The sequence below is a fragment of the Oryctolagus cuniculus genome, chromosome 5, assembly GCF_964237555.1.
Source record: "Oryctolagus cuniculus chromosome 5, mOryCun1.1, whole genome shotgun sequence".
Classification (NCBI taxonomy): Eukaryota; Metazoa; Chordata; class Mammalia; order Lagomorpha; family Leporidae; genus Oryctolagus; species Oryctolagus cuniculus.
In genome coordinates this window covers 160779348-160792860 of record NC_091436.1, presented here as the reverse complement: position 1 = coordinate 160792860, position 13513 = coordinate 160779348, and the positions used below count along the sequence as shown (strand labels likewise).

The window sequence follows — 13513 nt, the reverse complement described above, 5'->3', positions numbered from 1 at the left end:
AAAAAATTATTGGCATTACTGATTTCTCAAACATCAGCTGGTTTAGCATGTCCTGCACTGCAAAACCTTCTTGCAATACCAAATTACTTTCTACCTGGAAATACATTCTAGGAAATCGTAGTTAATCATCAGGGGCTGATGCTTCATGGTCTTTCTCCAGCCTTCATCTTACCTTAGAGTGTAATCCGTGGTCTTCTTTTAAGAGATTGAGATCACAGTCCTTAGGGCAGGGACCAATTTTATTAGAAATGCTCCCTAGGGTTAAGAACAAAAAAGTGGGAAAAATGTATTACTGATTTTCACTGCAGCAGATATGTAAGCTTACGCTGATGAAATCTAAGAGCTAACATAAGGCCTGACAAATGGGAGTAAAAGGAAGAATTCTAAAGGAGAAGGCTCCCAGCTGCTCTATGCTCCCAGTATTAATTTAGCCTGTTTACAAACTTCACGTTGAACTTGAGTATCAACCACAGCATGAGCACATACACAGGCAGTGGCCACTTCTAACCTATTTCCCAAATAAACTCATCTGTGTGGGATTCTCTATCACCAACAGTGTTTCTGGGATTGTATTTTCAAAGAAATTTTCCTGAACCTCATATCAATGGTCCATTATGAAACTGAGATTGGGAGGGAACTGTGTTCTCTGCCTGTACCCAGTGCATCTCATCTAGGCTACCTTTTTGATATCTTCATATCTTGCATGACTTCTCCTACACCAGGGTTTCTCCATCTATTGACATTTGGGGCTGGATAATTCTCTGTGGTAGGAACTGTCCTGTGCTTTGCATAGCAGTAATCCAGCCATCCACCCATCTTCCAGAACCTCCTCCCAGTTATGCCAACCAAAACTGTCTCTGCCGACTGTACCCTGGAGTACCAGACATCCTCAGCTGAGAGCGTTCTTCTCAGATCATAACCTCTTTGTAGACCACGTGTCTTGTTCAACTGTGTTTCTCCTAAAGTTTCTAGCATATTGCCTGAGAAAGAGTACTTCCTCAATAAATGTTTCTGAAATAAAGGGAGGTATCATATCAACAGATATTATCACAGCTTTATGCCTCTTGAGCCAACGGCCTGAGCTCTCACTTGGATGAATTCTTGCACCAAGACCTATGCCCAAGTTCTTGTTACAAATATCCTGGTCCAAAAGCTTTTAGTGCTTGGAGGGCCCAGGGCAGCCACAGCTTTGATGAGGAGGTTGACCTGATAGTTTTTCCCAAAAAGATATCTGTATCAAGAACAGCAAAATTTTGCTTCCTGTCCTCTCTTATTCCTCTTGGGGTTGAATATCGCTGCCTCCTGACATTTGGAATTGTCCATATGAACATATTTTAGCAGTGTAAAATTTTAAGGACATGGACTTGTGTTAGCAAACTGTAAATTTTTTTCTCCCTGAATATGACTCTGCCAGCCTCTTGCTACCTAGCCTAGGTCTTTAAGGGCATGGTGGGTCTTAGCTTGTTTCGCTACTTAAAGTCTCATGGGGCCAACAGTAATATATTAGCCAAGGTTGCAATTCTCATCTGGGGCTAGGAGCCTTCTTCAGATTTGCTAGTTACTGGCAGAATTCATTTGCTTCTCAAACTCCCCATGTGTCCCCTCAGTCTTCAAGTCAACAGTAGCAGGTTGCATCCTTTGCATGTTTCTCTAACTTCTGTTACCAGCCTAAGAAAATTCTATGCTTAATAGTTCATGGGATTCAGGTCACCTGGGTAATCTCTCGCTTGTTGAGTAGAGGTTGGATGAGTTTGGGAGAACATCGTAAAATTCTGCCTCCCAGTAATCATTTTTGGCTTAATAGGACGTATACATTGATGTATTAAAATGTAATGTTGTGCCTATCAGAGTGATAAAGTGCCTATCAAGAGGTAGATTCTCAAAAGTCTTAAATGTTTTCTTTGTTCTCATATAAACTATTCTTCATTCTGAGGCCTTGCTTAGGTGGGATTAGATACAGTAGTCAGCTAAAACACCACAGGGATGCTCTCACCCCATCTTAGTGTGCCTGGATTTGAGTCCCAGTTACTTACCTTGTGAGTTCTCATTCAATTCTTATATTTGAGGTTTTCTGTTTCATTGATTTTTTACACAATTTCCCTGTGTTTGTTGAGAGGCCCCAAACTATTCACTCATGAAGAATTCAGTTCCTTTTAATCATTTGCTAGAATCGTCTTGAAATAAATGAACTTTCATAATGAATGTTTTAATATCTTTTCCTGCCAAATTTAATACCTGAGCCAATGGCGTTATTTTGTTCCCCTTTTTTTCCTTTCCTAAAATATGTATTCCCTTATTTCTTTGCATGTCTTATAATTGTAGATTGTATAATGGAAGTTGTAAAAAAAAAAGCCCTCTGGATTCTGTTATCTTCCTCTGAAATGTGTTGATATTTGCTCTAGTAGACAGCACAATTACTGGATAATAATTTTAAGTCTGTGAAGATCTGGGTATATACTTTGTTAGGAGGATCTATGAAAACTTCCGAACTTGACAATTCAAACTCAAATTCTGAAACCCCCTGCTTATCTCGCCAGAGCTTGTTTTAGACTTTCTTTGCAGGTTTAAAGTAAGCCACTGCAGAAGACACATTTTATTTCCTTTACAAAAATGATTTATTTTAATTAACTGAAAGGCAGAGTGACAGAGAGAAGGGGACAGTCAGGGAAAGCGAGATCTTCCATTTGCTGGTTCCCACCGCAAACGGCCCCAATGGCAGGGGCTGGGCCAGACCGAATCCAGGAGCCAGGAATTCCATCTGGGTCTTCCACTGCTTTTCCAGGAGCATTATCAGGGCTGGATGGAACGTAGAGCAGCCAGAACTCAATCCATGCTCCACCATGGAATGCTGGCATCACAGGCAGTGGCTTAACCCAGTGTGCCATAATACAGGCCCCCACATTTTTCTTTCCAACATCGACACTGATGGTACCTCAATTTACTGTGCAAATTGATCATGGCGGCAGTTAACGTGCCTCTGCCAGCTGGGCTTTACTCCACCTCTTTTCCAAATTTGCTGTTTCCATCCCACCCTCAAGTCTGGAACAGCCAGTATCAAGTAGCCAGTTAGTGAAGCATCGGTTGCTGTTACCAGGGTTACATGTCGCAAAGGCCTGAGTTGAGGACTCGCGGTGGGGACGGGTCCTGATGCTCATATTTGCCTGATCTCTGTCTACTCTGAAGAACCCAGCCTCTCAGAACTCTGTGCCCTCAGTTCAGTGGGACTTCTCAGCTTCCACTTCACAGGGTATTTTCCCTAGGTTCAAGGCCAGTCCCAACCTTACAGGATTTGCTTATAAACGTCTCCCCTCCTGTGCTTCTTGAAGGCAGTGACCCCCAAAGGGCACCTTCATATTTTCTGTCCAATGGTTGGTGATAACAGAAGAGTTAGTATTGATGTTCTACTACAGTTAACATTGAAAGTTATAATGTTGCTTACTTTTTAAATTAAAATGTAGATATGAATGTTCATATGTGAATTTGTCACAGTTTAACTAGCAAACATTTAATACAAATGTAGGATAATTATTTTGAAAGTCCACTTTATTTTATGAGACTATTAGCTGTCATATATTTTTATATTAAGAAAAAAGCATGTTTACAAATAACATTAACCTGCTGTTGTCTGGGGAATGTGTCAGCTGGTATCACCCAGAAAAAAATAAATGAAACAGTCATATTTTTAATAATACATGAGGTGCACAAAGAAAACACTTGTCAAGATTGTATAATGTTACAGTACCCTATCTATATATAAATGCATATGTTTATAAGAGTGCATTTTCCTTGTGTTGTGCTAATCTTTTTTACTTGGCATATTTTTAATGGTTTTTCCAAATGACCTTTGTAAAATTAATCAAGGACCTGACACTGTCCTTCGGAGAAATATAAGGAAAGAATGCTGTTTATAATAACTTCGGCATGAAAAACAACCAGAAAATGACAAAACAGAGAAAACATTAACACGGGAAAAAAATTAAAGCCTGAAAGTGGAGCCAACTGAAAATGTTGCTTTTTGTCAGTAATATTTTTATGGGTCTCTGAAATTCCATTTTCCTTTTATTTCATATACCATTGTCTTTATTACTTGAGATCAGATGGATTTTGTGAAACAATTTGCTAAGTAAAACATGCCGCATTTCTTTAAGAGCTGTAAAGTAGCATCTCAAATTAAAGATTAATAAAAAGTACAGAAATATGGTAAAATATAAATACAAAGAACCTAGAAAAATGCCTGCAATTAGACAAGATGAAAATCTAAAAAGAAATTAAATTTAGTTGTAATACATTTCCCATTCTTTTCTTTGAGAAAATTACTACTGAAGGGAGGGTTTTTCCCCCTGTAATTTAAATGTTAAGCTGCCAGATGTGTGTCTCATGCTTGAAGAGTCGAAGCTTTGCATTATTTAGCATATTAAGAATCACAGAATTTTAAAAAGGGCTCCTTTATTGCCTGGAGGTTCCAATTAAGTAAACCTTAGCCTGATACATTTAAAACTTGCAATACATGAGCTTTTGCTCCTTTTCCCCCTGTAGTCAAGTCACATCTATATAATAAATATGGAAAATCTTTAAGATGATATAATTTTTCTTTTGCTTGAGGAATTAAATCTATCTATTATTTTAAGAAGTTTTTAATAGAGGCCAGCAATCTAGAAGACAACTAAGGATTCAAAATACTTTTTAATCATGGCAAGTTGCTTTTCTTATTTATACCAAAGATTATGTGTTTCATAAAGGCCGTTCCAACCTATTTATCTTCTTCTTCCGTACTCTCTGCTTCTACCACAATTCCAACTGTTCTACTCCCATGACACAAAGACAACTGGAAGACTTTCTTTTTAGAAAGTCACTGTGTGTAGATCATATTATGTATCTGTGTGGTCCTGTCCGCATGTCTGGCTCTCTTCTGTCCATGTTATATACCTGATTGCACAAATACTAATTAATATTTTTTCAATAGTTTGTGGGAAGAGATCCAGCAACCAAACAGAAAACCATCATCAAATGGAAGTTCTGGAAGCACACAACATTCATAAATCTTACCCTTAAATACAGCTATTTTTGCCATTTTAGAAAATGTCAAAGGTGTCAACTCTGTCCAAATATACCGCTTAACAGTGACTATTTTAGTAAATTGACTCGAAATGCATTCAGCTAACTGACAGTTAGAAGCACATAATCTAGTTCACAGTACAAATGAACAGTTTAAAGGCCAAAATAAGCACCAACTATGAATTCTCAATGGCATGTTGTAATGACTCTGCCTATAACCACAGACCAAAATCTTAGTGTTAATGTGTTTATCAATATCAGAATTAGATGCTGAAATTTTTTGAAATGTGTTTTTCTTTTATACAGGTTGAATATTCCTAATCTGAGAATCCCAAATGCTTCCAAATCCAAAATTTTTAGTGTTGACATGATGCTCCAAGTATAAAATTTCATATTTGACCTTATGTGGTAGGCCACAGTCACAACAGAGAAGTAGAAAAATGCTGTGTAAAAAACTACCATCAGGTTATGCATACAAGGTATATACAAAGCATAAATAAATTTCATGTGTAGACTTGTGTTTCTTTCCAAAAATATCATTAAGCATGAGGGATCATCCAGGAACTTTCAAAAAATTTCATAAAGTTCATGGAAGACCCCATTTGTTTAATGACATCTGTGGAAGGGATCTTAAGTCTACCAATGAAATTTATAGACCAGTTATGAAAACAAAAAAATGCTTTAAGCATATTCAAAACCACAATCAAATATCTAATTTAAAATACTAACTGAGAATAAGCTAGAAATTAGCCAGATGCAAATAATGAGTTGAAAGAATTCTCTGCTGGTGGCATGGTTTGAACAATGTTAATAATTTCATGAATGCTGCAAACATGAATTGATAAATATTTATAACAAAGGCCAGAAATAAGAAAACCTCTTATCTTCATAGCAAGTACAAATGAGCAAATGCATCTTCAAAAATTTAGCTGTTAATTTAGGGCAATTGTTAAAAAACTGGAGTTTAGGTGTGCTTCCAGGACCCAAAGTATTTAGTAAAAAGTAGACTGTACCTACTACTTTATGGATTGATTTTCTAGAAATATTAACAAGTTTGATTGTTTTATATCTGGGGCCATTTTAATATAAATGGAAGCAGGAATAAAATGAAGGCATCCTTTCATGCATTCACTGTTTTCCAAACCACAGAGCCACAATATTTCCACGTGGGTCTACCATCCAACTCACACTATTGGTACCTCTTATGAATAGCAGCAGTTAACTCACTGAGAATAATATACTATACTATACTTACACAATATTTTCCAGTTAACAAAACGTTTTCATATGTTACTTATTTAAGCCCATTTATTTTGATTACCTCTGTAGCCAACGCAGAACTGAAAATATTTTGCCATCATATAAATCCAGTAGCAACCTTTCAATATTTTGCATTCATAAGATAAAAAATGTATTCCTTGTCTAATAAAATATTATTATAATGTAAAAGCAATAATTACTTGATTATTCTTCCCAAGAATAATCTTTAAACATCACCCATTTCTACCAATCATAATAAGATCATCCAGTCTTTTTATGAAAGTCAGCTTTCCCCACGTTATTATTAAAAATATTAAACTCTCCATCTTAAGCACAATAAAAGAATTCAGAAATTTTAATATGCTGCTCATGAGCTTTCCCTGGTTATCATCAATTAACACTTTCACTGAACTTAGACAATCCAAAGCTATTTGCAAGAATGAATTATTTTACCCATTTGTAAATCTCTACTGCTTAGAGAAAATTACAAGTAGGAATAGTGGGGGTTGTTGTCAAATATCACAGTTTAGGCAGGGTATATATAATATAGTCAAGACTGTGTCTGGCATTATGGAAAACAGCTCATTAAAACTGGGATGATTTTATGAACAACCTACTATGTGCATGACACTTCACATAAACAATTACAAATATTCAAATCAAACCAGCTTTCTATTCCTTATAGGTGAAAAATAAAGACTCATTAAGAAATTTCACCAAGGGCATTAAATGATATATTCAAGGTCTGAATTTAAAACTCTCTGCCATCCCTATTCAGGTTCTGTTCTCCTACTAAATTTTCACTCAACTGAGTTCTTTCTCAATTCTTCCTTGCATATTTCCAGTAGTCACGTAGTTATTAGTGCTAGAAGCCAGTGCTCTTAAAGTGCAACTAGTTGACACAAAAAGATACAAACACAGAGCTGTGATTCAACAATATAACTGCAGTCCTTTCTCTGTAGAAAAGAAAAAAACTGAATAATAAAACCCTGTAGAAAATAAAGCAATAGCTAACTTCTGAGTTCATATCTTATACCAGGCTTTGCATCTTCCAAAAGTCAAGTTGACCACTAATTTTAAATTCTTCTCCACAGAACTGGTTTAAAACATTTTGGTGGGTAATAGAATTTACCAGTTCAGGGTTTTTTTTTTTAACTTTTATTTAATGAATATAAATTTCCAAAGTACAGCTTATGGATTACAACGGCTCCCCGCCCCATAACTTCCCTCCCACCCGCAACCCTCCCCTCTCCCGCTCCCTCTTCCCTTCCATTCACATCAAGATTCATTTTCAATTCTCTTCATATACAGAAGATCAGTTCAGCATATATTAAGTAAAGATTTCAACAGTTTGCACCCACACAGAAACACAGAGTGTAAAATACTGTTTGAGTACTAGTTATAGCATCAAATCATGATGTACAGCACACTAAGGACAGAGATCCTACATGAGGAGTAAGTGCACAGTGACTCCTGTTGTTGACTCAACAAATTGACACTCCTGTTTATGGCCTCAGCAATCACTCTAGGCTCTTGTCATGAGCTGCCAAGGCCATGGAAGTCCTTTGAGTTCACCGACCCCGATACCAGTTCAGGTTTTAACTCCTTTCTTGAAGACATTATGCTGAGTGAAACAAGTCAAATAGTATAGGATTTTGCTTATCCCAGAGGGTCTTTAAAAACTTTGTGGAAATGTATATTATGAGAAAAGTAACCATGAGATTCAAAAATCAGTTCACCAGAGTAAGCTTATCTTTTAATTCCATTTTCCATGAGCTTTTTGAAATCCCTTTATCTGGGGTACCTACAGTAATCAAATTCATGTAGACAACAGGAAGAATAGAGGTTACTAGAAGACAGGGATATTGAAATACAGAGTTTACTGCTTAATGTTGTGGGGAAGCAACTGGGAGCAACTCGGACTAGACTAAGTTACTGGAATTAAGACTTATTCTATGCATCTGCTCTCCCACAATATGGCGCTGGGAGAGGAGAAAACAGCTTCTATGCAGCTGCCTCTTGCCAACTTGAGTGATGACCTCCAGGAGCTGATCCTGCTCCTGATTGGAGGAGAGCAGCGTACTCGGCATGTGGGCAGCCGAGTTGGGATTGGCGGAAGAGGACTATAAAGGAGGAGAGAGACAACATGCACCAGGAACATCTATCTGAAGGAACACCTGTGCAGCCCCCGAGAGAGCCGGCCGGCGGTGTGCCGCTCCCCCGCGGAAGTGGGGAAAGTGGCCAGGGGGAACCGCCCTTCCACGGAGGTGGAAGGGTCGGTAGCCAACCCGGGAAGAACCAGCAGCAAACCCGGGGAATGAAATACTGAAAACCTTTCAAAATACTCCAACTCCCTATGTAAAAACAAATGCAAACAAATAAACAAACAAGACAACAGAAGGAATTGCATTTGGTCAAGATAGAATTATATCATTTTTCTACACTAATGCAACCATAATCCCCGAGAATCATGCAAAAGGCAGTGAGAGAAGAAAGAAATAAAGGGGTGGATGAAGCAGTCAGAGACCGCACCAGGGCAATGATACAGCAGGACACCTTACACACCACCCCATCCCACTCAACAGAAGCCACCCAACTCTGGTATCTGCCTACCTCCTCTGATCAGCAGTAACTGTCCAGATGGACGTGGACGTACTCCCACTGAAAGGAATACCCTTTGAGTCATGCAGCCGCTGTGAGGAAGATACCCCAGGAACCTCATTTCCTGAGTACCCTTCCCTGACAGTAGACTACAAGTGGCACAGGGGAAGCAGCAACAAGCTACAGCGAGTGCCTAAGCTAGAACTTTTTAACATCTTGAAACGGGAAACTTCTTCTCCCACCCAGAGGCACAAGTGCACCTGCCGGGGGGAACTCCTTCTAGCCTCCTCTCAGGCATCCTCAGAACAGGGCCCAGTGGAATGCCCCAAATCATGCACACCAAACAGCACAACTGTTTCAAGTGCTGAAAGAAAAAAGAAGTGTCAAAATCATATGCTACATTCCAAAGGCTGTTATTCAGAAATAAATGGAACATGCATGATCAACGAAAGAAAACTAAAAGAAGTTGCCACTAGCAGACCTATTCTTAATGAATGGCTAACATTCCTCAAACAGTACCTTTCTCTGAAGGGAGGAGAGAACTTCCACTTTGACTATGGCCTTGTCTAAATAAGATCGAAGTCGGCGAACTCAAAAGGCTTCCATAGCCTTGGCAACTCATGACTAGAGCCTAGGGAGTTTACTGACGCCGTAAACAAGAGTGTCAATTTGTTAAGTCAACAACAGGAGTCACTGTGCACTTACTCCTCATGTAGGATCTCTGTCCTTAATGTGTTGTTCAGTGTGAATTAATGCTACAACTAGTACTCAAACAGTATTTTACACTCTGTGTTTCTGTGTGGGTGCAAACTGTTGAATAACTACTTAATATATACTAAATACTAAATTGATCTATATATAAAGATTATTGAAAATGAATCTTGATGCAAACGGAATGGGAGAGGGAGTGGGAGATGGGAGGGTTGCCAGTGGGAGGGAAGTTATCAGGGGGAAAAAGCCATTGTAATCCATAAACTGTACTTCGAAAATTTATATTTGCTAAATAAAAGTTAAAAAAAAGAACCAATAGACACAAATCAATAAGGATACAGATGATCTGAAAAACACAATCAAAAACAAAATCTAACATATGTATGCAAATTTATATATACACACTTGTACACACACATACATACATATATGTAAACAACTCCATCCAAACATTTACAGAATTAAGAACAATTTTACACATTATATTACAGAAAACAGTGGGAAAACACTTCCAAGCCATTTTACAGGGCATTTTTGACCTTTGCAGCAAAACTAAACCAAAAATTGCAGACCAATGTCTCTGAGAAGATTAATTAGAAAAATTCTTAAAACATTTAGCAAATTGAATTCAAAAAGCCGGCGCCGCGGCTCAGTAGGCTAATCCTCCGCCTAGCGGCGCCGGCACACCGGGTTCTAGTCCCGGTCGGGGCGCCGGATTCTGTCCCGGTTGCCCCTCTTCCAGGCCAGCCCTCTGCTGTGGCCAGGGAGTGCAGTGGAGGATGGCCCAGGTGCTTGGGCCCTGCACCCCATGGGAGACCAGGAAAAGCACCTGGCTCCTGGCTCCTGCCATCGGATCAGCGCGGTGCGCCGGCCGCAGCGCGCCGGCCGCGGCGGCCATTGGAGGGTGAACCAACGGCAAAAGGAAGACCTTTCTCTCTGTCTCTCTCTCTCACTGTCCACTCTGCCTGTCAAAAAAAAAAAATAAATAAATAAAATAAAATAAAATAAAAAAAAAAAATTGAATTCAAAGTGTGTGAAAATAATTACACACTACAGCCAGGTGGGATTTATTATCAGTATCCAAGATGGGTTCATTATTTGAAATTTAACATAACAATAATCAAGGTAGATAAATCATTTTATCATACCCAGTAAAACAAAGAAAGCCTGACAAAATACAAAATCCGTTTGCAATCAAAGGCACCTCATCTTGATAAAAACCATCCCCATACAACTTACAGCTATCATATGCTATGGTGAAAGATTGAATGCCTTCCCCCAGAGATCAAAAATAGAACAAGAACACTACTGTTGTTCAACATAGCGCTGAAACTTTTAACAACTACCATAAGACAAAACAAGGAAGTAAAAAGCATATAGTTTAGAAATAAAAAATAAATAAAACGATTGCTGTTGGGGCCTTGTTGTGTCCCAGTGGTTTAAGGTACTGCCTGTGACGCTAGCATCCTATATGAGCTCCAATTACAATCTCACTGGCTCTGCTTCCATTCCAACTCCCTGCTAATGCCCCTGGGAAAACAGCAGAAGATGGCCCAAGTACTTGTGCCCCTGTCACCCATGTGGGAGACCTGTATGGAGTTTTAGGGTCCTGGGTTCTGCCCGCCCAACCCCAGCCCCAGCTGTTGTAGGCATTTGGAGAATGAACCAACAAATGGAAGATATCCCCCCCATACATGACCTAAAATGTTGTAAAGATATATTCATAGATTAGGAAAACTCTACATAGCAAAGATATTACTTCTCCCTGGATTGTTTTATAAATTTGATGTCTTATAAATACCCCGGCACTGTTTTTCTTTGTAGACACAGATAAGCTTACTCTAAAATATATATGGAAAGACAGAGATCTTACAATAGCTAAAGCAATTGTCTTAAAGAAAATAAATGGAAGAAATCACTCTGATATTAAGCTTAATTAACTACAGTAATCAAGACTGTGTGGTACAGACAGGGGGATGATCATAAAACAGGAGAGAGCAGAGTCACCGAAATGAGTCCACAAAAATACGCCCACATGCTGATCTTTAAAGAACGTGCAAAAGTAATTCAATGAAGGAAACAGACTTTTCAGTAAATGATATTGGAGCAGATAGACATTTTTGTGGGAAAAATATACCTAAATTTCACTCCTCATACATAAAGGCATTCACTTTAACAAAAAAGAGAAATAGGAGAAAGTCATCAGCATCTAGGGCTAGGCAAAATATTTTTGAACTTGACACCCAAAACTCAATCCATAAAAAAGAAATTGACAATTTGCTCTTCATTAAAATTAAAAATTTTTGTTCCATTAAATGCACTATAAAGAGGAGTAAAGGGCAAGATATAGATGGGAGAAAATATTTGCAAACTAGAAATCCAACAACTGATTTTATTTGAAATCAGAGGCACTACAAATAAAAAAGTGTCAACCTGATGAATTCCTGCCTTCTGTAACAACTAGCTCACACTTGGTAAAAATTTTATTTCATGGTGGGTATGCATTTGGTGCAACTGTTAAAGACACTGCTAGGTACAACTATATCTTGTGTCAAAGCACCTTGGTTTGAGTCCCCTCTCTGCTTCTGATTCCAGCTTAAAGCACTCCCTGTTAGCAGGTGACATCTCAAGTACTTGGGTCCCTGAACTGAGTAGAAGACCAGGATTGAGTTCTGGTTTCCTGGTTGCAGCCTGACACACAATCCAGCTACAGCTGGCATTTCAGGGGTGAAGATCTCACTCTTTTTCTGTTTTTTCTATCTCTATGTCCTTGCCTTTCAAAATGAAAGTTAAAGCTTTCTCATGAAAATCGGTCACACACATGACACCTAATACCTGCAAATCTGAAAAAGGAAAAATATTATTAAAAGTCTAGATGAAAGCATAAAGGGATACTATTAATTATGGTTCAATAGATACTACAGTGTTTTAAGAAAATGCTGCCTTCTAAATGTCTGGCCTCAGGAGGTGTTACGTGTGTGTGCACACATGTAGTTAATATAATGTTAATGCTGATGACGGTGCACCTGCTGATAAAGACAATCTGCCAGCCTAACCCAGAGAATCTGAGAAGAATCTGTTTGGAGAGAGAGATGAGTAGAATGAAAGGAGCAGCCAAATTGCTTTAGGGTTCTGTACTCTTTATCACTAAATTATGTTCTCACAACCTAGTCCTCTAGTCTGTACATATTTCAAGAACCATGGATGTATTTAAAATTAGCGTGATGGGGTGAGCATGGTGGCACAGTGGGTTAAGCCACCACACACAATGCCAGCATCCCACATGAGCACCAGTTCAAGTCCCAGCTGCTCACCTTCCCACCCAGCTCCCTGCTAATGCTCATGGGAAAGCTGTAGAGGATGGCTGAAGGGCTTGGGCCCCTGTCACCCTGTGGGAGATCCAGATGGAGCTCCAGACTCTTGGATTTGGCCTGACCCAGTCCCAGCCATTTTAGCCATTTGGGGAGTGAACCAGTAATCGGAGACTCTCTCTCTCTCTCTCTCTCTCTCTCTCTCTCTCTCTCTCTCTCTCTTTCTCCCTCCCTCCCTCCCTCCCTCCCTCCCTCCCTCCATGTCTCTGTAACTCTGCCTCCCAAATAAATAGATACATCTTTAAAACAAAAATATTAGCATTATGCTTCCTTTATTTTTACTTCTGAGCATATAATGTCATATTTTTGTCACTGAAACTTCAACACAAAATACTAAATGCTCAAGTTTCTGATGAAATAAGATTCAGTGTCTACTTAATCAATTAAATAATCTTTTTTACATTTTAAAAATTTATTTTCATGGCCAGTGCCACGGCTCAATAGGCTAATCCTGCCGGCACACCAGGTTCTAGTCCCGGTGGGGGCGCCGGATTCTGTCCCAGTTGCTCCTCTTC

At 38.9% G+C, this 13513-nt stretch overlaps 1 protein-coding gene across 2 annotated transcripts in view; it reads right to left on the bottom strand.

Moving 5' to 3' along the window:
• Positions 1 to 13513, bottom strand: part of LOC100356714 (uncharacterized) — a 365960-nt gene that overhangs the window by 184149 nt on the left and 168298 nt on the right. For both annotated transcript variants that reach the window (XM_051855131.2, XM_070074870.1), the window contains exon 14: positions 173 to 255. In XM_051855131.2, coding sequence (XP_051711091.2) covers positions 173 to 255 — 83 coding nt within the window. The remainder of the gene's footprint in view (positions 1 to 172; positions 256 to 13513) is intronic.